This window comes from Dryobates pubescens, chromosome 5 (genome assembly GCF_014839835.1).
Source record: "Dryobates pubescens isolate bDryPub1 chromosome 5, bDryPub1.pri, whole genome shotgun sequence".
In the NCBI taxonomy this organism is placed as follows: domain Eukaryota; kingdom Metazoa; phylum Chordata; class Aves; order Piciformes; family Picidae; genus Dryobates; species Dryobates pubescens.
In genome coordinates this window covers 4,489,831-4,516,711 of record NC_071616.1, presented here as the reverse complement: position 1 = coordinate 4,516,711, position 26,881 = coordinate 4,489,831, and the positions used below count along the sequence as shown (strand labels likewise).

The 26,881-nt window shown below is 50.8% G+C and overlaps 1 protein-coding gene across 2 annotated transcripts; it reads right to left on the bottom strand.

Annotated features, from left to right (window-relative positions):
* Nucleotides 1-26,881, bottom strand: ARHGAP1 (Rho GTPase activating protein 1). 2 transcript variants are annotated; one of them, XM_054161464.1, is made up of 14 exons: nucleotides 26,778-26,881; nucleotides 20,538-20,721; nucleotides 19,729-19,821; nucleotides 13,878-13,907; nucleotides 7,643-7,730; nucleotides 6,891-7,022; nucleotides 6,322-6,408; nucleotides 5,614-5,712; nucleotides 4,797-4,904; nucleotides 3,691-3,767; nucleotides 3,215-3,292; nucleotides 2,182-2,310; nucleotides 1,904-2,007; nucleotides 1-1,280 (listed from the first exon to the last, which is right to left on the bottom strand). In XM_054161464.1, the coding sequence occupies exons 2-14, from the start codon at nucleotides 20,674-20,676 to the stop codon at nucleotides 1,101-1,103; spliced, it is 1,344 nt and encodes a 447-aa protein (XP_054017439.1). In that variant the 5' UTR covers nucleotides 20,677-20,721; nucleotides 26,778-26,881; the 3' UTR covers nucleotides 1-1,100. The 2 variants fall into 2 exon arrangements, with proteins under 2 accessions (XP_054017439.1, XP_054017440.1); XM_054161465.1 differs by lacking the exon at nucleotides 13,878-13,907.

Sequence of the window (26,881 nt, the reverse complement as noted above, 5' to 3'; positions counted from 1 at the left end):
AGCCTCAGTCCCTAGGCTCTCCCTCAAGGCCATGCTCTCCATTACCCTGTGCTGGGGAAAGACAGCTGGCCAAGGCAGTCTGTGCCAGTCAGCACAGATCCACATGCCTGACAGAGCAGAGGAGGCCTGGTGCTGCTGCTGCAGGCAAAGGCAGTGACCCTCAGCGTTCAGCAGCTCAGTGCCACCAGGGCACTTGTGCTCCTTGCCCTTCAGACTCACCAGCAGGCAAAGAGCCCTAGCCAGTCCCCCACACACAGCCAGCTCTGGCATGAACCTTCCCAGCTGGGCTGAAAATGCTGCTAGAAGGACAAACACACCTGGGCTGGGTAACTGTAAGAGGCACCTCTCCCACAACACCCCAGCAAACAGTGAACACTCTATGGAGTGGGTGGCTCCAGAGGGGTTTGGGCTAAATGCAGCTTCCTTATTTTGGAGCCTGACAGCTCACCCAGCCCACGTGCCAGGAACCTGTCCTTCACTTGCCTGCCAAACCCACGGTGTCTGGAGTGGTGTTTGCAAGTGTAGGGCACGCTGCTACCTGAGGCACAAGGGCTGCCTGGCTCCCTTCCCAGCTTCAGGTGCCTCTGGGGAAAGGCAAGATGCATATTCAGTGCTGAGATGGCACTCACAGCAAGAACATCTCTGCCACAAAACCCAACAAGCCTGCCCCAGCCCAGGCAGCCCAGCTGAGGCACGAGGGGGGACCTGGGGCTACTGGGAGCTTAAATTAAAAATCTCTCTGCTGGGGAAGGGACCAGGAGGACAGGAAAACTGCATGTAAGGGAAGAAGGAAAGGAAGGCAGGTCATCTGATAGGGCAGTAGACTGGTGATGAGCCCTGGAGGAGCTGTACAGACTGGCAGGTGGGTTAGGACTCCACTCAGCAGCTGGGAGGCCAGCTCCCATCCCCATCAGGAGCAGCAGGTCCCCTGCTTGCTTATTTACATGCTTTCTCCACCATCTCCACAGCCCTCACTCTGCTCATCACCCAGAGGATCAATGGTCCCTTTGCACTGGAGACAGCTTGGTCACAGCTCCAAGACGAGGTGGGAAAGAAAGTGGGAAGGTGGGCACAGTGTGCTGGTGTGGGCTGGCCTGGATTCAGGCTTCCACACCCTCAAATAGCTCCTTCTGGTGGTCCAGCAGGAACTTGGTAAAGGTATTGATGGGGTTGATGGCTTTTAGGGTGATGGCCACATCTTTGGCCCACAGCAGATTTGGGCCAAACACAACTGCCAGGTTGGTGTTTGTCATCTTGTTTCTGTCACTGTGAGCAGATACCTATGTGGGAAGGAAAAAGAGACCACTGTGAATCCCACAGAACAAAGCAGCTGCTGCCCTCTACCCTCCCCAAAGGCAGAGGTGAGAGACTCCCCAAGGGCAGATGGCAGAATAGAAGCTGAAAGTCCAATGCCAGAAACACATTTGCCACTACACTTAAACCATCAGGCCATATCCTAACAATAAGCCCACTGTCAGACAATCTCTCTAGAGTCCAGATCACCACTCAACACAAGATGATCTTCCCTCTTGCTAGAAGAGACTAGCAGTGGCTTCCCTGGAAGCAGAAAGCTCTGTAGGGTGGATCTGAGACCCCTCTTCTAGTCTAATCTTCTACTCAGATATTCTGCAGCCAGGTATTTCCAGCCTGGGCTGCCTTCAGCTCCCCTGGCACAGACCACACAGGCTTAATGCTTGCCTGCACCTCTCAGTGTTATGAGAAGCAACTGCTTAGCTGGCTGGTCATGATCATTCTTCACAGGACAAGAACAGAAGTTAAAGGATATTTCCTAGCTTGAGACTAATTTGCTCTCAAAGGAAAAGAGAGAGCAGGCAGCTAAAAAGCTGATGCAAGGCCCTGGCAACTGAACTGAGTATGACTGCCCACCTTGGGAGCAGCTCACCTGCACCAGAAAGGCTGTCAGTAAATGGAGCACTTGGTAGTTTTCTTCCGGCAGAGCCTGGAGTGCTTTGCGGACAACGTCCACGCGATTCACCTCCTCCACGTCTGAAAGTCAAGAGACAGCACAAGCAGCTCCATGAGGAACTCCCAGCACCCACCCTGATGAAAGACCTGTTTGCAGTCACAGGCTGTCCCATGCAGGACTGGTCCCCACTCCCAAGACAGCTTTGCCCTTGGCCAGTGCAACGTTCAGGGAGTAGCAAACTTGTGAGAACTCACCCTGGAAGCTGACAACATGGCTGTAGAGGTCAAAAGTGAGAAGAGGCTCAGGTAGCTCTCTCAGGAAGGTCTTGAGAATCACAGCAGGGAGGTGGACATCTTCATACTGCTGGAAATCTACAGGCACACCTGAGACAGTAGAGCAGAGACTCAGTGCTCACTAGCCAAAGCAAGTCCTCCCTCCAGACAAAGACTGGTGGGCACAATGCAGAAATGGTGTGGCCAGCAGGAGCAGGGAGGTCATTCTGCTCCTGGACTCAGCACTGGTTAGGCCACACCTTGAGTCCTGTGTCCAGTTCTGGGCCCCTCAGTTTAAGAAGGACATCGAGACACTTGAAGGTGTCCAGAGAAGGGCAATGAGGCTGGGGAGAGGCCTTGAGCACAGCCCTGTGAGGAGAGGCCGAGGGAGCTACCAGCACCAGAACAAGAGGACACAGTCTCAAGCTGTACCAGGGGATGTTTAGGCTGGAGGTGAGGAGAAAGTTCTTCACCAAGAGAGTCATTCATCATTGGAATGTGCTGCCCAGGGAGGTGGTGGAGTCCCCATGCCTGGAGGTGTTCAAGAGGGGATTGGACGTGGCACTTGGTGCCATGGTTTAGTCATGAGGTGTTGGGTGATAGACTACTGAAGCAGCACATCTTCTAGCAGAGTGGTAAAATGTGTCCCAAAAGCTCATGCAAAGCACTGCTGAGTCCAGCACTACATCTTTGGAAGTCATCAAATGAAAGGGATGACCAACTTCTTCCTGGTCATCTTCAGCCCTTCCAGTATAACCTGACTAAAATGGATATGCCATCCTGGGCATGTTTTCAGGAAGGAAAAGGGCAGTGAGGAGCAGGTGAGTGGGAAGGAATGTGCTTTACACACAGCAGAGGTATCAGATGCTTCTCCCTTGCAGCTCAGGCTGACAGGGCCACACCTAGAGGCCCAGCAGTGAAAGAGAAGAGCCATGGTGGATTAGTTCCAACACAGTTCCAGATGGACAGCAACCTCTGGGGAATGAGAGGGGCTCTGATGGGTCTGAGCACTTACCTGTGTTGTATTTCTGCTGCACCTCCCTGACAACCTGTGTATTGGCTGATCTCCTGAAAATCCCCTCCGTGGTAAGAGCTGTGAAGGTGGAGCAGATGGAGAACAAAGATCAGCCATGTGACAGCCTCTCAAATGGTCTTCACAATCATAAATCCAAGCTGGAGGGCATTCAGACAGAGATCAACAAGTCTCTTTCTCAGAATATGGCACTGCTTCCTGCTTCCAATACCAGGCAAAGGATACAAGGAGCACTTTTGCTACTCTTAGACAAGTGAGAGTATGGACCACTGGAGAAATGAGGTCTCCTAAGGCCTGCACAAGCCCTCTTGAAAGCTAACTCACCTAGTTCAGGCCTTTACACCTTATTCCAGACTGCTCTTCTTTATCTTACCACAGACTGGATGAGAACTTAGGTGGAAGAGAGGCTACTGACATGGAATTAAGAGGGGCTGCATCCCTCGTCGCTGAACGCTTACCGTGCTGCTGCAAGTGAGCGATGGTGTCTCTGATCACCAGGGGCACAGGAGACTGATCAGGGCTCCTCTCCCTGAGGCTGTGAGAAAGGACAAAAGGTTACAAATGACTGAGCCTCCCTGCCCTGCAGGCAGCCCCCGAGTCTTGAAGTTGCCCACAGAAGCTCTGCCACATAGGATCTTGCTCTCCCAGGGCCTGTCTCAGCCATTACTCCAGCCTTCTCTCCTCTTCACCCATCATGCTACATCAATCACTGGAGCAAACATGACCTCATTATTACATCACAGGAATCCTTCTGTCTTCTGCAAAGATTATAGCTTGTAGATAGCAGGGCAAAGGGGTCACAGAAGGCCAGGCTGCTAGTTATGAATGGGGTGAAAAGGGTTAAGCTTCCTTTTTCTTTCCCATAGGTGCAAGGGTACAAAGCTGATATACAAGAGAAGAATATATGGGGTAAGTTATCCACCCCACTCCAGTAACAGAGGATATATCAACCCAATGGCTGCCAGGGTTGAGGTTCCTCCTCATTCCTTGAGGAAAAACCCACCACCCCTCCCCCAAAAACCAAAAACACTCAGTTAAAAATACCTTCAACACCTGGCCCTTAGCAGTGTCTGTGTTTGCCTCTGTCACCATGCAGCAGGGGGGGGTGGGAATTGTTACAAGGGTGAATAGAAATGCTTTTGACATACAGTTTATGATATGGGTAAAAAGTAAGACACAGGTCTGCAGGAGTGCTCAATCAGAACCCTAAAGCACAACCCTAAAGACACCTCCATCAACCTCCTACAGACTTGCTTTGCTTAAAGGCAATTTCTAGTGGCACAAAGCTGTCTCCATGGCCCTTATTTTGCTGGTCTCTTTGTGACCTGCAGCTGCAGAAACAATCTCCTCCTCATTTAGGTAAGCAGGGGATCAAGAGGGTGGATCCAAACTGAGTCAGGAACTGGACATGAGTGCAGAGCTCCTTGGAAGAATGATTAAAGCTTTGCAGGCAGTGTGAGGTGCAAGATGTTTTACAGCCACATTTGCTGCTGTGCAGTTATAAATGCAGTGACCTCATATCAATCAAGCCAGGGCAAAAGCAACACAATCCAGAGACACTCACTGCTGGAGCGAGACTCCAAACTGCTGGTTTGGCAGTGGTGGGCGTGGGGGTGTTGGCTTCTGGGGCACTTGTGAAGGTTTCTGGAGGGATCTCAGATATTCATCATACCTGGAGCAAAACACAGACCAGTAAAAACCTACCTCATGAAATAGCATCAACCCAACACTGCACATGACCCACTGCACACCCACTGGTATCAATTCTGAGCCCAGCACAGTCGAGTCCCCATCTGTGCAAAGACAGGACAGGCCACTCTGAAGTACAGGGGCAACAAGAACAAACATCTGAAACATCTGCCAGAAAAAAGCAGAGAGAAAGGAATATCTATCTGGAATCAGGAGCTGGAAGGGCTGAGGACAAAGGACAGTGTGGGCTACTGCACTGCTTGTGATGAGACAATTACATGTGTGTGTGAGGGACAGGGAACCAATCTGCTAAGACCAAGAATGGGAAGACCCAAAGAGAAGCTGAATTGTGCAGAGTGAGCAAAGCAGATGCCCAGACAGAGCAGGTAACACTGACCTCGAGGTCTTGGTGCCTAAGGTCAGCAGCTTGCAGAAAGCCCCTGAGGGGTGAGTGGAAGAGGCAGGATGTATGCTCCATTGGAGGAGGACTTTTAACTAAAGGACAGAACTGAGCACTGAGGCCAAGGACAGGAAGGAGCATCGAAAGAAATAATAGTCTTTAAGGCAACTTGTCACCACTCCCTACAAAACCACTGCTGGAGTAGAATAATCTCTTTCTCCCCTTGCTATTCCTGCAGAAAAGCCCCCTCTCACAGAGCCCTAAGCAAATGGGACACAGGCACCAGTCTCACTTCAGCACTTGACTTGGGATCCCCAGCTGTTCGAGCTTCACATACTCCTCCAGCTCACTAAGGAAGTTCACATAAAAGATCTTCCGTCCAAACTTAAAGCTGAAACACAAAAGGAGAGCAGGAATGTGAGAAATCAGGAAATGCAGCATCAGAACAGACTTCTAACAGGTAAGGAGAGCAGAGATCTGCAGGAGACATCAATGGGCCAAAGCAGCAGGTATGGCTGAGCCCACGCAGCTCTGCAGCTCTGTGTATTTCACCAAGAGAGGACAAGATTTTCCAAGTCACATTAGGAGCTCCAGAAGCAGCAGGCTCCCTAAAACAGTGGATTTCTCCTTCCTAAGTCCAACAGCAGGCTGGAGAAAGCTTTGGGTTCAGTTATTTCAGAGTTAGGATTTCAGCATCAACACAATGAATTAAATGTACTTTAGACTGATGCTCTCGCTTCCTTTTGCACTTTTAGCAGAGCCTGCAACCTTTACTTCTGCTTGGCTGGAGAGAAAGAGAGCAGCACAGCAACCTGCAGTGTTTGCAGCTCTAAAGCAGTGTTTCTTATGTCAAGAGTATTTCTGGGCTCAGAAACAGGAGGAGACAGCATAAGGTGAGAGACTCCCAGGGTAGGTTAGGCAACCTGGCCTCAGCTTGTACCCTACCAAGAGTAACCCTGCAGTGTGAGGTTGTGGGTGAGCCTCAGACAGTGCTTCCTACCTGATCAGAGGCTTGAAAAGAATCAGCAGGGTCTTGATGAACATAGTTGGGTGCACAATATATAAGGCTTTGATGTTCTTCTTGTACCTGCCAAGAGAAGGTAAGTAAAGATGAGCTGCACTTTAAGCAGAGGAATCGACCTTTCCATAAGGCACTCTGGGTGCTCCATTCCTTTTGCATTGAGCCTCATCACTCCCCAGTACCCATGGCCTTCCTCTCCCATACTTCATAGCTGTGTCAGGCCACTCATCAGCCTAAGGGCACACTTCAGTGTATTCCAAGATTGACCCAGAAGCGGTGAATAGCCTCACCAGGAAGCAACAATTGCACAACGGGGCTGACACCCTTGCGCTGGATCCCGGTTTTGCCGCTCGCCTGGAGGATGTAGCTACAGAAGGAGCTGTTTGCCCCATGGCTCAGCCTCCATGAAACAACAACCCACCTCCAAAAGGAGCACAAAAAAGGGATAGCAAATTATGACCACCGAGCTGCACAGGGTCTGGGGAAGCTCCTCTGTGTTAGCCTGCAGAGCAGCGTGTTACATCCTTGCTCGCTGCGGCCTTACTCACTTGCGATCGAACTCCCTGTAGGCGTCCCGCAGCCAGCTCAGGGATGGTTTGTTCTCACTGGTGAGGCCGTGGTGCAGGTACACCAGTGTGTAATCACTCTCCACATACTGGTCCAGTGTGAATTTCAGGTACCTGAGGAGAGACACCCGCTGATTTCATCCTCTGACACAGAGAGGCTCCTTCACCCTTCGGGACACCTCTTTGTGTGCCGTAACAGAGGATTTGCTTCCCCGGCAATGGAGGTAGCCACTCTGGAGGACATGTCCAGATAAAGAAGCTACTGCAGATAGAGCTGGGATTGTTTAGCCTGGAGAAGAGGAGGCTCAGGGGGGACCTCATTGCCCTCTACAACTACCTGAAAGGTGGTTGTAGCCAGGAAGGGGTTGGTCTCTTCTCCCAGGCAACAAGCACCAGAACAAGAGGACACAGTCTCAAGCTGTGCCAGGGGAAGTTTAGGCTAGAGGTGAGGAGAAAGTTCTTCACCGAGTGAGTCATTTGTCATTGGAATGTGCTGCCCAGGGAGGTGGTGGAGTCACCATCCCTGGAGGAGTTCAAGAGGAGACGTGGCTCTTGGTGCCATGGTCTAGTCATGAGGTTTGTGGTGTCAGGTTGGACTCGATGATCCTCGAGGTCACTCCCAACCTTGGCAATACTGTGACACTGTGATACTGTGACTTAGTCCTGGGAACACAGTGCCCTGGCATTCTATCAGTCTCTGGAAGTTAACTGCAGCCTCCTAAGACACCACTTACCCCAGCAGTTTGACGTGATCCAGCTGATGGCTAGGGGGCATCCGGCAGGCACTGAACAAGATCACTTTCCTTCCATATTTGTCATCACCTGCAGATGAAATGCCAGAGATTACATGGACTTGAAAGACTACACCGTGGTCTTGGCAGCAAGGGGTCAACAGAGAAGGGGAAACCGCCACAACAAGGCAGAACTCCGGATTGCCAAAGCCACCAGCCAAGCCGAACCTCAGTTTCAGTAGAATTACCACAGGCCTGGTATGGAAGCAAAAGCCTCAACACCAAGGGCCTGGCAAGTCAACCACATGAACGGAGAGCAGAGCCCATGCTCCAGCCTTGAATGAAGAGGAGGGATTGGAAGCCGGGATGCCATGAGGCACGTAGGGGTGGAGGCCTCAAACACAAAGCAGAGTGCTCAAAGCATTAATCCTGCAATGCTGCCCCTGGGCACTGCTCTTGATGCCCCTGTTCCCAGGGAGGGAGAGGGAAAACTGCCCCTCAGAGGCACAATAACCACTCCTTCCATCCTGCACACAGTCCCAGACTAACTGCTTGTGATCTGGTTTGATTCTTGCTTCACTTGGCGCTTAATCCTGCATGCAGAACAAAGCCATTTCATGCTCTACCCTGGAAACCAAGAAATTTCCAGAAACAGGGCAGACCCAGCCACATCCCAGATACAGGAAGCAAGCATCATCATAAGCCTCTTCCACAGATGGACCAAGCAGGGCCGCTGGATTCTCCAGGAGGATTGCAGAACAAGCTGTTCACTGTTTCCTAGCTTTTCCATCCACAGATTTTTCCAGCCTGAGCTGGAAGGGGCTGCAAAGTGCAGAACAACAAAGCACTCTGTGTAAAAACCCAGCAGAAAATGCTTCTCACCGCAACGGACCCAAGTAACTGATAAAGCAGCCTCATCCTGGGGAGGACACTCCCAGCCACCAGTTGAGGCAACAAGCCAAGCTTTCCCCAAAGCAAGTCTTCACACATCAGTGGACTTGTGCCAGCAGAGCTCTCAGAGCCATGGACAAAGCCCGAGCGGATGGACACGGACAAGTTTAGCAGACATGCTAGGGGAGTGGAGAGACTGAGAAAGCAAGAACCAGGTCACAAATCTTCTGGACATGGAGTTTGGGGGAAATTCTGCTGCCCTAGCAGGCACACCACCCAATCCATCCCCATAAGGATGACTTGCTTTCTAGCACCAGTAGAGATGAAAGGATTGAAATACCTCCTTCTCTCTACACTGACTTACAATCCTGAGAGCATGCAGGCATCTTCTCACCTTTGCATGGGCTCTGGCCCTTGAACACCTCTTGGTTACAGCTGCTGTGCAGCAACTGAGACCTCACTCTGAACCCCAGAACAGCAAACCTAAGGGTCCTTGGAAGACTGCCCGTTAGTAGGAGATGAGCACTTGGGGCTGCAAATGGCACAGTCCCGAGGTGCCACTCCCCCTCTCCTCCCCCAGCCTGCACACCGACAACAGACTCTCTCCTCACTTGCGCGTTTCACTCTTCCCTCGCAAGCTCCCTCTTCAAATGACTCATCAGACAAGACAAGAAACAGAGTTTGCTGATGCACAGGAAGGCAGACCCTCCACAGAAGCCGTGGCCACGGAGGCAGCGCTGGTGCAGACCGGGAGGGGCTGGCGGAGGCCGCGGCAGGGACATTGACATGCAGAGCTAGGGGGCGACTGGGGAGGACGCACGACCCGCGATGCAGCACCAGGAGAGAGTGATGCAAGGCTCATCTGAACAACCAGACACAGTCACAGCCAGGCCACAAGACCAACACCACAATGCATATCCCATGGTAGCCCACTCTCTGCCTAGCCCAGAGTTTCTCAGTAGCTTGCTGTGAGCTTTAGAGCTGAGCCTAATGCATGTAAGCTGTCCATAAAGCAGAGGTGCAGGCTACAAAGTCCTGGGCAGAGAATGTGGCATGTTGTGACTCTTCCCACAGGTCTACAGCCACTTGTATGTCTCCATCTGGATGACAAAGGGTCCTGTGCACCCAGAGCAGCAAGAAGAGATGGTAGCATCAGAGAATCTGTTGAGTTCTGTAGTGATGAAAGAGAATGGTCAGAAAGGACTACAGATCTTTTCAGATCACATCTCTGTGCTGAAGTCAGAATAGGTGCTACCTTCAGCTAACTGAGAGGCTGCATTACACACCAGAGTGGATGGTCTGAGGGCCAGCAAACTTGATCAAAGTAGGCCTTGGTTGTGAAGAACTGCAGTACAACACCATGCAGTGGGTGGCCACACCTTCAGCTGATGTCCCCTGGCACTGATTCCCAGACCTGACAAGTCACATGCCAGGAACCACACAGTGCAAACACCCTCCCCTGGAATGATTTGAAAGCTTATGGCAGGGTCCATGCAAAGTCCAGAACCTCATTATTTACACAGTCCTGGTAAGAAGGTCTGAGATTGCTGGTAAAGAAAAAAGGGAGAAGCCATGATTCTGCCAAAGGGGAGACTGCCCTTTGCCCCTGGGGAACTTCCAGGGACAAGTACACCAAAAGGAAATCTGTAGTCCCCTAGATGACTGAGATGAGGTCAGGGGTGACCTCATTGCCCTCTACAACTACCTGAAAGGTGGTTGTAGCCAGGAAGGGGTTGGTCTCTTCTCCCAGGCAACCAGCACCAGAACAAGGGGACGCAGTCTCAAGCTGTGCCAGGGGAAGTTTAGGCTGGAGGTGAGGAGAAAGTTCTTCACTGAGCGAGTCGTTCGTCATTGGAATGTGCTGCCCAGGGAGGTGGTGGAGTCGCCGTCCCTGGAGGTGTTCAAGGGGAGACTGGACATGGCACTTGGTGCCATGGTCTAGTTGTGAGGTCTGTCGAGACAGGTTGGACTTGATGATCCTTGGGGTCTCTTCCAACCTTAGTTATACTGTGACACTGTGAAAGGAGAGGCCCATTTTGCCTCCCAAATCAATGAATGAGGCTGCACAGGAACCAGCACGCCCAGTACTGAGTGCTGGGTTGTTTCATCACCTTAAGCTCAACCTGCCGACACAGACACTTTCAAAACAACCACCACCCACCAACCTTGTTTCCACCTGACCTCTGCCAGGTCAGTCTGGCTCCTTCAGACATGACCACATTCAACATTCAGCATCAAAGCTGAACAATCACTTGTTCCCACTGATAAACAAGAACCTCAAGCCCTTTCCATGCATTCCTGGCTGTCAGGAGGAATCTGCCTGCAGGTGGCCGTGCTGCCTCCAACAATTTTGTGTAACCTCTCCCAGCTGCTCCATCTCTTGTACCATTTAGCTTTTCTCTTTGCAAGATTAATATCTTCTGTTATCTAGGTTTTCATCCCTTGTTTGCAACTGCGAACAGCTGAAGCTTCCACTGAACACAACAATAGACTATGAAGTAATCATTTAGCTTCAGGGGCTGCCTCTCACCTCTCCCCGAAGGGGAATGCTCAACAGTTAACAAACCAAAGAAGCAATTACAGACCCTCAGCACTCACAGAGCACCCCAACAGTATGCACACCTTTGTGAGGAAGTCCACACATGAAAAATGCTTTCAGGCTGCACTGGAATTAAACTACCTCCCTACAGGATGCCATTTATTAATTTATTTAACACCAAGGAGCGAGGGAGCAGCCAAGATGCAAAGCCTCTCCAGCTAAGACTGCTGCTCATCCAAAGAGATATTAACCTGTAACACTGATGGACAGGCCAGTTCTCCTGAACATGGTGTTTTTAAGGTCCAAACTCAGTATTACACCTCACTCAACAAGCAGGATTTCCAGTGCACATCTGGGACAAAGGCAAAGGAAGGTCACTGCTGTGGTGCCAAGGCATTGGTGCAGGACCACGCTTTCAACAGGGCAGAAATTCAAACAGCAAGGCTAATGTTTCAGATGGAACTGTGCAACAATAACAACATATCAGAGAACAAATTCACATCCAGGTAGCAACACTGTCCTGAGACAGGACTCTCCATCAAATGACTCTGTGCAACCAATATGGCAAACATACACTTGCCTTGCAAATCCTGCTAGGTGTCTCTCCTGAAATACATTCATTAGCCTTTAGGCCATGATTGGAGGCTGTCATACAACTCATTGGCAGCACAACTGTAGTCCAGGGACCCTGCTGACTCCCATCTTGGCCAGTTACCCTCAGCTGAGGGCCCACTTTGATGAAGGATTCAAATGGGAATATCCTAGAACTCTGCCACTGAGAGCATGCAAATGGATGAAACTTGCCACCACAAGCTAGTGTTACTGGTAAAGCAGCAAAGGGAACAGAGTTCAGGGTCAAGGAGAAGACACCACTACATAATCTTGGAACACTACCACACAAGTTTCACAAAGCTTAGGATGTTTATCAGGGCCACTGTCAGCAAAATACTTCTCTAATGTAATTGCAAGTTCCTGCCAAGCTTATGACATAGATGGGCAGTGTTTAAGTCTAGTAGCTGCCTGTTGAATTCCCAAGATTTAGGCCCTCAGGACAAGAAGGGTAAGGAGCATACATGAGTATTTTAACACATGAGCCAGCAGTGTGCCCAGGTGGCCAAGAAGGCCAAGGGCATCCTGGCCTGCATCAGGAATAGTGTGGACAGCAAGAGCAGGGAAGTCATTCTGCCCTTGGACTCAGCACTGGCTATGTCCTGTATCCAGTTCAGGGCCCCTCAATTTAGGAAAGATATTGAGTTGCTGGAATGTGTCCAGAGAAGGGCAACAAAGCTGGGGAAGGGAGATTTAGGCTGGATGTTAGGAAGAAGTTCTTCATAGAAAGAGTGATTGGCCATTGGAATGTGCTGCCCAGGGAGGTGGTGGAGTCACCATCACTGGAGGTGTTTAGGAAGAGACTGGATGAGTTGATTAGATAGTGTTGGGTGACAGGCTGGTGATAAGCTGGGGAGGGGTTGGTGATAAGCTGGGGAGGGGCTTGGAACACAAGCCCTATGAGGAGAGGCTGAGGGAGCTGGGGTTGCTTAGCTTGGAGAAGAGGAGGCTCAGGAGAGACCTTATTGCTGTCTACAACTACCTGAAGGGAGGTTGTAGCCAGGTGGGGGTTGGTCTCTTCTCCCAGGCAACCAGCACCAGAACAAGAGGACACAGTCTCAAGCTGTGCCAGGGGAGGTTTAGGCTGGATGTTAGGAAGAAGTTCCTCACAGAAAGAGTGATTGGCCATTGGAATGTGCTGCCCAGGGAGGTGGTGGAGTCACCATCACTGGAGGTGTTTAGGAAGAGACTGGATGAGGCACTTGGTGCCATGGTTTAGTTGATTAGATGGTGTTGGGTGGCAGGTTGGACTCAGTGATCTCAAAGGTCTTTTCCAACCTGGTTAATTCTATTCTATTCTATTCTATAGATGACATCTTCCATCTAGATATTCCCCATATCCAGACACTGCCAGAATCATAAAGCTTTACCAAGTGACTACAGTTCTAACCAACAGAGAACACACTAGAGAGTCAGATTAAACAATGGCAACCAGGAGGATGCCTGAGGGCACAACAAATAGGGGAGACCAGCCCCCCTAAAGAGGATCAGCATTTCCATGCACTGTGTGAAGGCCTGCTGCTCAGAAACAGCAGAAAGAATTTCACACCAAAAGAAGTTTTCATTTACACTGAGATGTGTGAAAACACTGGTAGCCAAATTCTTAAGGCTTAGGCCAGAGAGCATTAACAAATGCTCAGCAAGCAGAGAGCAGGCTAGCACAGCTCCAGGCTAGAAGGAGGAACAAGTCGCTGTAACACAAAGTCTCTGCAGCCAGATGGAGAAGAAAGAGGTAACAGCTGCTTTCATTTGGAGAATCCAGTTTAAGTGCCAGCTGCTTAGCATGTGAGCACAGCAGCACATCCAGATCATAGGAAGGAAGAGAAAGTAATCCTAGGATGAACTTCCAAAGCACAGATGACAATGAGGTGAATCTGAGTTCAGACTGAACCGGTCCAAGCAGGCCACCACCACCACAGAGGAACAGGATTTACACTGAGAACCAAGAGCCCCAAGGTGCCCAAAGTAAAGCCCACTCACCCAGTCTGGTTCAGAGGATGCTGCTGGGCCTGAGGCAGAGGTGCAGCCCTCAGATAATGATTTTGTGCAGCCTTTGGACTCTTGACAAGTCGCCAGTGCAGCCTAAGGCTGAGCAAAGTTTGGGCTCCCCTGAGACAGTCCAGCTACAGGCCACAGTCATGCTAAAGGAATGCCATGATCTACAGGACCAAATGTTAATGCCACAAAAGTTCTACCTACCTGGTTGAGCCCCATCAAGTGCACCCTGGTCTGGAGGAACAGAAACAGAGTTATAGCAAGCCAAGTTTTGCACCCTTTCCCAGAAAGCAATATTGAGTACAAAGGCTCAGAGTTGGCACCCTGTCAAATCCAGATTGCCACTAGGAAGCATTTAGTTGCTGTCACTGAGGTCAAGCTACTTCCAGTCCATCTCTCCCCCATGCTCCCCTCTAACAGGGTCAGTAACAGCAACCCATGATTCCCAAACCTCTCTCCTGAATTTGCAGCTAACCCTATACAATCCTTGTCAAATTTCTGGCTCCTACTGTTACACTTCTCCTGCCACCAAAATGGCAGCTGCCACACTGCCAATTTGTAAAGGATTAGACACAACTAGTTCTGAATGCCAAGGTCCTCTGAACAACTTCAGAAGTGTAGAGAGAATGTCACCACATCATAGGGGGATTGAGACAGTCACCAGCAAATTTGCAGATGACACCAAGCTGGGAGCAGATGTTGGTCAGTTAGAGGGCAGAAGGGCTCTGCAGAGGGACCTTGACAGGCTGGACAGATGGGCAGAGTCCAACAGGATGGCATTCAACAAGTCCAAGTGCCAGGTGCTGCACTTTGGCCACAACAACCCCATGAAGAGCTACAGGCTGGGGTCAGAGTGGCTGGAGAGCAGCCAGGCAGAAAGGGACCTGGAGGTGCTGGTTGACAGCCAGCTGAACATGAGCCAGCAGTGTGCCCAGGTGGCCAAGAAGGCCAATGGCATCCTGGCCTGCATCAGAAATAGTGTGACCAGCAGGAGCAGGGAAGTCATTGTGCCCCTGGACATTGCATTGGTTAGGCCACACCTTGAGTCCTGTGTCCAGTTCTGAGGCCCTCAATTTCAGAAGGACATTGAGACACTTGAATGTGTCCAGGGAAGGGCAACGAGGCTGGGGAGAGGCCTTGAGCACAGCCCTGTGAGGAGAGGCTGAGGGAGCTGGGGTTGTTTAGCCTGGAGAAGAGGAGGCTCAGGGGAGACCTTTCTGCTGTCTACAACTATCTGAAGGGAGGTGGTAGCCAGGTGGGGGTTGGTCTCTTCTCCCAGGCAAGCAGCACCAGAACAAGAGGACACAGTCTCAAGCTGTACCAGGGGAGGTTTAGGCTGGAGGTGAGGAAGAAATTCTTCACAGAGAGAGTGATTGGCCATTGGAATGTGCTGCCCAGGGAGGTGGTAGGGTCACCATCCCTGGAGGTGTTTAGGAAGTGAGTGGATGGGGTGTTTGGTGCCATGGTTTAGTTGATTAGATGATGTTGGGTGATAGTTTGGACCTGATGATCTTGAAGGTCTTTTCCAACCTGGTTAATTCTATGCTATTCTATGCTATGCTATTCTAAACCCTCCATTCTCTTGGTCACCATTAGAAACTGAGAATCCCTGAGACAGCCTCCCTTCCCTTGGCCTCACATGTCACAGCATGGTGCACAAAGCGGCCTTGCCCCGAACGGGCCAGGTCTGACAGAAGCAGCTCACCACTCATCCCTCCACATCACACAAATACTCATTAAAAAAAAAGAAAAAAAAGTGCCAAAGCCAGAAACCACATCCAAAAGCAGCAGAAATGAGGGACCCTGCAGTAGAGGAGCCAATAATAACCTATCATACTGGAAAGGCAAAGGAGCTTTGTTACCAGAGGCCTTTGCTGTGCCCATTAGCCACCACAGATACACTGCGACGTGCTTTCAGCACAGGTGTTGCCTGCAGCTTCTACCTCTGTCTGCTCAGTGAAACTACAGCTACCAGTGCTCCAAGAGTGACTTGACCTCCCCACATCAATCACCAACAGGAAACCATCACTACTAGTTACAACTTTGGCACCTGCAGCCCACAGCCAGCCACAATGCTTTTCAGGTAGGGTTGGTACCAGATTCACCACAGAAAAAAGATTTGCTCTTGAAACTGCAGTTTCAAGCTAGTAACACACAGGAAGGCACAACCCCAGCTCTCCATCTTCCTTCCCACTTCAGACACAGGTCTAATGAACACTGGCATTGTGCTTCCTCTGTGAGGGCAGCCCTGCAGACTGCCAATTCAAGATGTGAAGCAGCAGATTTCCCACATGACATAGCAGAAACTGGCTCTGAGCTCCAGCAAAGCTTTGAAGTGACTGGGCAGGGGCTGCATGGATGAGGTCAGCAGGCCAGTCTCCTGACAACTGCTACACCAGCTTCTAGCCTCCAAAGTGGTGTAGAATTCATGTATCAATCACATGTTAACCCTCAGCTTTCTCAACCCACAATGAAGAAAGCCAATCACTGTGGAAAATGGGACTGCTGATGCACCTCTCAGCTGCGGGACAGCATACTGACCACAAAGGCAAGACCAGTACTTTGGACTGAGAAGAAGAATGAAGAAGAAACATATTGCCATGGAGCTGTCAAGAGCCTTGCTCTTCCTACACAGCCCCAGGTTTCCATCAGGCACTGCCATCTCCAGAGACCTCCTTCAGACTGTTACTGATCATCTGTCGTCTTCTTGCAATTCAGCCTCTGCTGAAATTCAAGGCCAAGATTACATTACCCCAAGCCTGCCTCAACCCCAAAGGAGATGAAAGCTGCACATCTGCCATATATGAATTAGCAGGATACAGATACAGACCCTCCTAAAGGTAACACAAATTTGGGATAGTTCCTCAGCAGCCTTCCACCAGAAGCTCGCATCTCCTCCCAACACGATGTGGTGTGAGCAAGGGGAAAACCCACGCTTTGCAGAAGTGGTTTGTGCAGGGAAATTGAGCCTCCTCTGCTCCAACTTCCAGCCACATGAAAAGATTAATTTCTCTGCTAAGTGCTCACAAACAGAGGAAGTCATGGTCAAGAAGAGACCAAGCGTGCAGAGACCTCTCCAGAGCCCATGTAAAAGGCCCCATAAATACACACCTGAAGGTAAGCCTGAAAGCACAGGCAGAGCATCATCTCTTCCACTCAGAAAAGCACTGAATCCCAGAACCAAAAGAAAGTCACCCAGAAAGAAACCATTCTGATTCACAGCAATGCCACAGCACTCCCCTGAACTGTAGCCTGGATGCCTTTAGCTGCCATCTTCCTGTGACACACCACTGCACAGGACAGCAGTTACGTGTCCGCGCCTTCCCCACGGGCAGCTTCATTCAGCAACGTCTCAGGTCCCAGAAGAGAAAGAACAGGGAACAGAGGAGAGCCTCCAGGAAACCCTTGCACTATTTTTAAGGGGAAAACAACCCCCAAACCATCCTTTTTCTAGCAAATTCTGCAGGATGCTTTATCAACATTATCTGCCCTCTTCAGGCCAGAGAGCCAGGACATTCAAAACCAGCATGCACTGAACTGCATCAGAGTTTAAGGGCAGCTCGGAAACAAGTGTGCTAACGTTTTGTCATCAAAACTGGGCTTTTAATAAGTTATTAACATTGTGTACTCATCCCAAAAGAAGAAATTACTTTTCTGACCACACAGGGTAACCCTGAGGTCATGGAGCTCAGCCTGAGGATGGGAACCAGCCGCCTGCTTTTGTCTCAAAATAGCAGCGTCGTCCCAGAACGATTTCAGGGAAGGCAGGAACAGAGTCAGCCATGTGCCTTCTGCTCTGAAGTGCAGAGCAGTGAAGGACACTGAAGAGAAAGAATCAGCAGAATGGATAAAACTTCCCTTGATCTGCTGCCACTTGCAATTATTTACAAGAGAACTGGGGTGAAGCTATTTTGTTTCAGGCTCAGCACGGTAAACATCCATCGCAGCTGAAGGTGCTGACAAGCACAGCTTTTAAGCAGAGCAAGACCCAAATAGTTTCATATTAATCCTCCAGGGAGATTTTGATTCTCCAGGCTACTTCTAATAGGATTTTCCCAGATCCTCCTAGATTATTTGCCTCCTACAACAGCCCAAAGCACATTACCCTGTTTGATCCTCCAAATACTTCACATTATTAATTATTGACCAAGAAAACTGAACAGCTTCATCCTCAAGAGCCCAGATCACATCTCAGGCCCTCTGGATCAACTTCCAAAAAATCCAGCTTCCAGATGAGACACCAGCAAGACAGGCACTATGAGGCAGCAAATCTGGAGCTGTGCTGTTAGCTCTTCCAATGCCAAGAAAGGCTTTGCACCATGTTCTGTGTGTGGGACCATCACAGGCTCAGACAAACTGGCAAAAATTCCCCAGGAGCAGCCAACAACAGAAGCTTCTCTGAGTTGCTTCTGCACTGTAGAGAGACCCAACAGGGACAGAGGGCTCACCAGAAACACAAATTGAAGAGCTCTCTTTCAGAAAGCAGGCACACCTCCCAGTCAGCCATCACAACCCCTGAAATCCTTTCAGGAAGTTGGGCAATTCTTCATTTGCTATCCCAGACAAAGTGTCAAAGGCTGCATTCCACCAGCCACTGAGACACACCTCCACTGGAGTGACACTCCATCCAGAGAGCTTGGGAGAGAACAACACAGTGTTACCTCACAACAGGATTCCTGTAGAAAGACTTCTGCTTCCCTCGGGAGGCAGCACACAAAGCAGACCCTTGGTTTGGGAAGACATTCCAGTCTTATCAATGTCTCTGATCTAAAGTCTCTGCTAAGCACTTGGTCTGAAGTGAACAACAGTGTAATTTAACTCACCAGCTCCCAGAGTCCAGAAACAGCAGCTGCCCTTGCCATTCTCATTCCAAACATCCTAGCTACTATCACTGAAAAGGTGGAGTTGCCACATCTGTTCCTTCCCACTTTCAGCAGCAGGGAAACTATGATGCAGACCTCTGCAAACTCCAGTCCTGAAACTTCAGCCCCGTGGGAAAGAAGGTTAGCAACACATTTGCACATGAAAGCATTTGTGGCAAACCTACAAGACATAATGGTCCAAACACTAAACACCTAACCTGTCAAGGTGGGCAGCCAGAGGCACACGGGAGACAAAAGACAACAAAGGTTTGAGTTTGCCATTGTAATGTTGCTCCCCAAAAGATGTAACATGAGGGAAGGAAAGCTCATTCTAGAAGACAGCCCAGAGAAGAATGTCCAGACAACTCTTACCAAGGTAAGTGCCTGAGAATCTTTTCTCTGTGGTCAAACACTGCTGCAGAACAACCTTGAGTTAAGACTCTTGTCCCTCAGCTTTGCTGCAAGTTCACGTGGTACAAGGACCAAAGCATAGAGACATGGCAATGGGAGGAGTAGGAGATGGCTACAAATACTCAAGGAGGAAGTGTGGACAAGAGAAGGCTCAGGGGAGACCTCATTGCTGTCTACAACTACCTGAAGGGAGGTTGTAGCCAGGTGAGGGGTGGTCTCTTCTCCCAGGCAACCAGCACCAGAACAAGAGGACACAGTCTCAAACTGCGCCGGGGGAGGTTTAGGCTGGAGGTGAGGAGAAAGTTCTTCCCAGAAAGAGTAATTGGCCATTGGAATGTGCTGCCCAGGGAGGTGGTGGAGTCACTGTCCCTGGAGGTGTTCAAGAGGGGATTGGACGTGGCACTTGGTGCCATGGTTTAGTCATGAGGTGCTGGGTGACAGGTTGGACTTGACGATCTCCGAGGTCTTTTCCAACCATTATTGTGCAAAAACTACATTCTGTGCTCAGGATATAGTCAAGGGATCTAAATTCAGCAAAAGTAACCAAGTCCTGCATAATCAAGACAGCAGAAGCCACGGAGGAATGCAAGCTTCCCTGAGGCCCATGGACAGTGACACGTAGTGCAAACATTCACGAAGCTTGGTGCTCCTTCCCTTTACGATGTCAGCTGTCGTTGCCACTTGGGCCTGGCATACAGCAGGTGCCCCCACAACCCCAGGAGAAAGACCCTTCCTCAGTCCAGCTGCAAAGACATCAAAGGAGAAACCAGAAAGACCATTACCTGCCACTTCCACGATGTGATGCCTGGCGATATCATAGTAGGGATCATCCCACTGCAGGTGAGTGACCAGCTCAGGGGAGCCTTTGCAGTCCTCTGCACAAAGCACAAGGAACAAGCAATGAGAAGGAGGAATCTGGAGCACCTTGGTGAGGGGTACAGCAGAGACAGAGGGAGGAGAAAAAACAGCTCTTCACCATGGGAGGGACTAAGGTATGCACCTCTCCACCCTGGAAATCCACCTTTTAAATTCTGAGTGGAAAGAGCAGCAATGACTTCAGATGAGACCTGCCAGTCCTGTGAGGCTCATACATGTGCCTCTTACATTTATAAAGACTAAAATCAAGGGCAGCATTATGGCTTTTTAGAGCAGGAGGATCTTAACATTGTGCCTTGATGGATGGCCATCCTGTAAGCCCTTGAGCTAATTTCCCTGATCTCTTTGGGCAGCAGTCTCACAGCAGAGGATTTCAGAGAAACAATGTAGATCTCCAGCCTCACATGGCAGTTCCAAGACCCTTCCACTCAGGAAGGGCAGACTACCTTGCAACAGACCATAACAGAGGACACTCAAGGACTTACAGCATGTCTGTACTGTCAGCACCACAGTGCAGCCAGCCTCAAGCCATGAGGCAGCTCTGAGCTGCAGTTTAGTTCAGTGGCAGGGCTAAATCACTTGGGTGTGGTGCAAGACTGACGCGTCTACAAAGCTTTCAAATGGAGCTGGGGCTCCCTGTGTACCTAGATAGGATCACAATGCTGCAAGACAAACCCCTTCTTTAACCCAAACACCAGACAAGTAGGATACTTACCCGATCTGGAAAAAGCAGGGGCTTCATCTGCTGGCCAGCTCTTGTCATCTATGGAGGCCAGTTTGAGCTGGCTGATGGACTGGTTGGTATCATCCAAGTTCAGGTCGTCCTGAAGCTCTGAGAGTGGGTCTGTAGCCATGGTCCCCAGATACTGCAGTTTATTCTGTAGTGCCTAGAAGGAGAACTGCAGAGATTACTAGGTGAGACAGAGATCACGTTTACCTCCCTATAAAGGCTCTTTCTCCTCTCACTGATTTTGCCCAAATCCTCCCTTATCTTTACTTATCCAGAGATTATACTTCCCCTCCCTGTCAACACAGGCAGGAACTCTTCCTCCAAGCCAGGAACACCGACATATGTCAGATCTTTTCACATATGTCAGTCTTTCACACCAGTTGCTATCAAAAGGCCACCAGAAGCCTGCACCAACCCTCTAAATGAGTCTCTGCTTGGCCACAGCTCTGTACAGAGCAGTTTCTCTCCCGAAACAGGAGCAGCAGCAAAGACACTAAGAAAGATGACAGGCTACACCAGCCCCTGCCTGATACACTCACTGTACCAGCTCTCAGCTCCCCCTCCCTCTGAAGGGCTGGCACAAAGCCCAGCTGTTTCCACAGTTGGTTCAGTGCTGGAAGCTTTCCCAGGAATCACCCCCACCCCTCCCCATAGGGAGGGCCAGAGCTTTCAACAGCACTGAAGTGGGTGCTTCACTGTGCTGGGACCTGCAGAAGTGAACAGCTTCTTAAGGCAAGATTTCATAGGCTAAGACACAGAGAACAATACACAAAATCCTCATCTCCTTTCAGCATCACCCATCAGATCCTTTCTCCTACATGACTGCAAGCAGCAGTGAATCCTCTCTATAAATTAAAGCCATATTGCTAGAATGAGCATTTTTGGCCAAGTGTGCCACAGTACTGAGGAGACCGAGGAATTCAGAGGGTCCAAGAAGCAGACAGCAGCATTTGCTGCTGCTTGCAAGTACTCCTCACTCTCTCCTGGAGCAGAAGAGATTTCAAATGCAGGACTGAGCTAGCACAGCACACAGGACTTCCCCAGGGTGATAATTCCTAGGGACAATCCCTAGGAAACATGTTGTCCTCTGGCGTCCTGGAGGCAAGAAGCCACTGGAAAGGCCAAGTACATAGATCTGGATTGCTCACACAGACCTCTCGGACAGTAATTCACTGGCCAGCAGGCATCAAGCCAGGAAGAACTGTAGCAAAACAAAATCACATCTTGCATTAGCAAGACTCTCTGTAATGCTGTTTGTCAGACAGGCTTGTGCTTGCTCTGCACCATGAGGAGAGCAAATGGTTTGAAGATGTTCTGAGGGGGCACAAGGCCTTTGCATGGAAAGATTACCCTCACAGTAAAGCTATATCCTTTAGCAGAAGGGAGGAGGGCAATGATGTTTTGCAGACTCCATCCCTAGAGCTTGACTATGTACATGCATCCAGACAAGATGATGAAACAGATGCTTGGACATTGAAGACAGAGAACAAAACCTGTGAGACTGGGCACTGGGAGGTGTCATGCCCATTCTCTGAGCAACACTCACGACCAAGTTTGGGCTGCGTTTGGAGAGTACAGGAAATAGGACAGTCAGTGTTTTTCCCATCCCACTGGATCATTCCATGTCCTCCCTTATCTGCTGCCTGCCAGTTTACAAGCAGATTTCATTTCCCTGGGGCTCCCAAAGGGCTGGGAGCTATTGCTAACTACATTTTCTGAAATAGGAAAGAGCAGGACATATTTGGGCAGTGGATCACCAAGAGAGCAAGGCAGACACACAGGGCCTGACCACTGCAGCCAAGCACAGACCCAAGCAACATCATCCCCTGCCCTCCAGAGAGGACTGTGATAGCTGCCTGACCTCTTCTGATCTTGAAGGGACAAGGAGCAAGAAATCAGGCTCTCTTGCACCATGACCTCATGCTGGAACCAAGCAGCAGCAGAGCCAAGGGACAAGGACTTCCCACCCCTGGCAGCTGATCCAATTTCTATGGTAACACCAGGCATCAACTCTTGCGAATCAGTGAGCTTAAATCATCTCCCACAGCAGCTCAGCACCCCAGGCTGAGGAAGAATGCACAACCCCCCAGGGCAGCCCCTCACCATTCCCAGCTCCCAGGGACTTCCCAGCCCTGGTGGGGACAGAGGACCTATGTCCAGCTGCTGTCATTCACCGAGCTGCCTTGCATGTGAGATTCTTGGGGACGCCCAGTAGCAACAGTGTCCCCAGAGCAAGGTCCTGAAGCGCTTAGGGACCAAATGCAAGGCTCCTGACATAGCAGGCATGGTGTCCTCACTTGTCCCTGCACGGATCACAACCTGGCTTCACAATCAATATGCAGCACTCGGTGGAAGGCAGAGCAGACAGCACTGGAGGCGTTCCCTAAGTGCAAATTTAATCCTAGCCTAGCCCCGTGTGGAAGAAGGAAGCTGTTAGTAGGATCTTTACAGTTCCACACTGGAAAAAGGGCCTAATGGATAGAGCCCTTGCCAAACCTGCCTCACCCCTTGGAAAGGCAGACCAGACTCCCCAGATACCTCCAGACGCTTTGCACAGCCAGCCAGGCAGCTCCATTCCTCGGCTCTAGGTTAGGGCTCCATGGCAGAAATGTGAATGGAAGAAGGATCAGCAGTCTTAGATGTCAGATCCCTCTTGAGAAGCAGACTGCAGCTCCCAAAGCCCCAGAAGGTTTTTTGGTTTTAGAATTCTCCCCAGCCCTATCACAGAATCAACAAGGTTGGAAAAGACATCAGAGATCATCAAGTCCAACCTGTCACCCAACACCTCCTGACTAACTAAACCATGGCACCAAGTGCCACGTCCAATCCCTTTCTGAACACCTCCAGGGAGCAGCACATTCCAATGGCCAATTACTCTTTCCAGGAAGAACTTTCTCCTCACCTCCAGTCTAAACCTCCCCTGGCACAGCTTGAGACTGTGTCCTCTTGTTCTGGTGCTGGTTGCCTGGGAGAAGAGACCAACCCCCTTCTGGCTACAACCTCCCTTCAGGTAGTTGCAGACAGCAAGAAGGTCACTCCTGAGCCTCCTCTTCTCCAGACTAAACAATCCCAGCTCCCTCAGCCTCTCCTCACAGGGCTGTGCTCAAGGCCTCTCCCCAGCCTTGTTGCCCTTCTCTGGACAGGGTCAAGTGTCTCGATGTCCTTCTGAAACTGAGGGGCCCAGAACTGGACACAGGACTTAAGGTGTGGCCTAACCAGTGCTGAATCCAGGGGCACAATGACCTCCCTGCTCCTGCTGGCCACACTATTTCTGATGCAGGCCAGGATGCCATTGGCCTTCTTGGACACCTGGGCACACTGCTGGCTCATGTTCAGCTGGCTGTCAACCTGTACCCCCAGGTCCCTTTCTGCCTGGCTGCTCTCCAGCCACTCTGACCCCAGCCTGTAGCACTGCATGGGGTTGCTGTGGCCAATGTGCAGAACCTGGCACTTGGATGTGTTCAATCTCATGCCGTTGGACTCTGCCCATCTGTCCAGCCTGTCGAGGTCCCTCTGCAGAGCCTTTATACCCTCTAACAGATAAACATCTGCTCCCAGCTTGGTGTCATCTGCAAACTTACTAATGGTGGACTCAATCCCCTCATCCAGATAATCAGTATAGATATTGAACAGGATGGGGCCCAGCACTGATCCCTGGGGGACACCACTGGTGCCTGGCTGCCAGCTGGCTGTGGCACCATTCACCACCACTCTCTGGGCTCGGCCCTCCAGCCAGTTCCTAACCCAGCACAGAGTGTTGCTGTCCAAGCCACGGGCTGACAGCTTGGCCAGCAGTTTGCTGTGGGGGACAGTGTCAAACACCCTGCTGAAGTCCAGGCAGACTTCATCCACAGCCTGCCCCACATCCACCAGGCAGTCACCTGATCATAGAAGGAGATCAGGTTGGTCAGGCAGGACCTGCCCTTCCTAAATCCATGCTGGCTTTCCCAGCAGTGCAAAAGACAAAAGCATGGGATCTCACATCAGGTAACTCTAGAACTGTTCAGAGAAATAGAATCCTCTAAATGCCTGGAAACTAGCAGACATTGGGAAGAAAAGATCTTGAGTTAGGATGTAAGAAACTCCCTGGAGATCTTCGTCTAAGGGTATACATTATACATGACAGTGCAACTGCATGAGATTCTCCCTGCACAACAATGCCCTGTAAGCAGGGCCTGTCATTGAACCAAAAGCCCATCTGCATCAGTGCAAGGGTGAAAGAGCTGTCAAAAGCCAGCATTTCACCAGACTTAACACAGTTTAAGAACCCCACTCATTTAAGGTAAATTTCCTGACAAGATGCAGGTGATACACCCCGTGCACAGCCACTCCTCAGGTAAGAAAGTGACGTGCCTGGACTTAGAAAGCAAAAAGCTCAGTCAAACATTTAAAAGCTAAAGAATCACACCTGACAGCAGCAGCATTTACTCAGGGCCAGCCTCCAAAGAGCCAACTGTTTACACCTTTCTGAGTATATTTTCTTTGCCTACTCTGGTTGACCTGAATGCTTGCCATCTAACAAAAGCTGACCCTGCTGGTAACAGAGATGTGCCGGAGAGCAGCAGATTCCGATGAAGGGAAGAAACCTCAGCCCTTTCCTATACAATTCTCACACAAACTCTGAGCTGAAGATTCCTTACAGAAGGTCCCACCAGAAATTACCCAAAGCAGACAGTTCACTTAATGGCTACCGCGTCTGGGGAGCTGCTGTTCGTGCAGATGGGTTTTTTAACGCAGCTCCAGTCTCCATCACTTATTTCTAAGCTGCACCCATCTGGCAGTTTCCTTTTCCTGTTTTTCTCCCAGATGTACTGCTCATTCAGAAGTGACTCTACAGATCAAAATACGCCCATGCATGTATTACCGTGCCCCCGACTCACACACGATGTCGAGCTGCAAAAGCCAAGCAGCCTTCTCTCCCCTGCCCAATTAATGAGTAATGCTCAGACCCAAAGAAATCCTGGCTCTAGGGTGGCTGCATGATTTTTCTGGCTCTGCTGCCACCTGCACCTCCTCCCAGTGTCATTTAATTTGCAAAGATGTCTCTTTTTCAGTACACATCAACCAACTCCCTGGCCCTTGCTGTAGTCTTAGTATCAAGCAAATGCAAAACACCAAAGCAGTTCCTTAGCAGCAGACCTTCAAAACGCTTGTGTGAATGAGCTCCAGGACCAAGTCACACTGAGAACAGCTAGCTCAAGCATTCCCTCACCTCAAGGCCGATGATACCACCGAAAGCATCACTACCTTGGTATCACTCTGAAGGAATTGAAGGGTCAAAAGCCAAATTGATTGGCTCACCATCACCAGCTAACTCAGAGCAGACATGCTATTGCTCAGGGAAACTCTTTGGTCCTTCGTTATTGTAACAGCTTTTAAAATGAGCAGCCTTCTCCAGTCATCTCAAACACTTTGCTGAAGGCTATCTCTGTGCCCAGTGGAAATCCATCCCAGATAGCAATCAGTCTCCCCTTGGTGGTTCTCAGCAGGGTCTGAGAACAAAAGAGCTGAGCTCTGCTTCCTCTCTCAGAACTGTAGCACCAAGTAGAGAGCCTGCGATCAGTGCTGAGCAGGATCCACTCAGCACACGCGTGGGGAAGCGAGGGCACGCACAGCCCTGCAGGGCTGCACCCATCCTGCTCCTCCTCTCCACCTCTGATTCCCTCTCACTCCCTTAGACCAAGCTCCTGTGACAATCCAGAGCCAACTTCAAGATTCAGGTAAGAGACTCAAGGATTTGCTTACACTGTTACAAGAGAACCCCGAATTCCCACAGCACATCCCAACTGCCTATCAGAGGGACACGCAACAGGACAAGCCGATCCGGCCCGGCCCCGCACCCCAGCTCCAGCAGTAGCTACACCGCCAACACCGAAGCAGCGACTGCAGCTCCGCGATCTCCCAGTCTGTGTTCTCCTCGTAGTGCTTCACCGGACAGTCTCTGCCCGCCGCGCCCCGCAGCCGCCCGCAAGCCGGGCAGAGCTCGCCGCTTCCCGCGGAAACAGCCGCCTCTCCGCGGGAGGCAAGGGGGCCGGGGCCCTGGGCCCAGCCTTGGCCCTCCCGCTTAGCCTCAGCCCCGCCACTGCGCCCCTGCCCCGCCACTGCGCCCCGTCACGCCCCAGCACCGCCGGGCCCCGCGGCCCGCCCCGGGCCCCGCTGAGCCGCTGAAGCGCGAAGGGCCTGGCTCACCCTCCCCGACCACCACACCCAGCCCGCCACCGGTACCTGCCGCCGCTACTCCTGCCACCACCTGGCCCGCCCGCCTGTCAGCCGCCCCTCGGCATCCGCCGCCGGCCGGAAGCACGGCCCCGCCGGGGGAGCACCGCCCC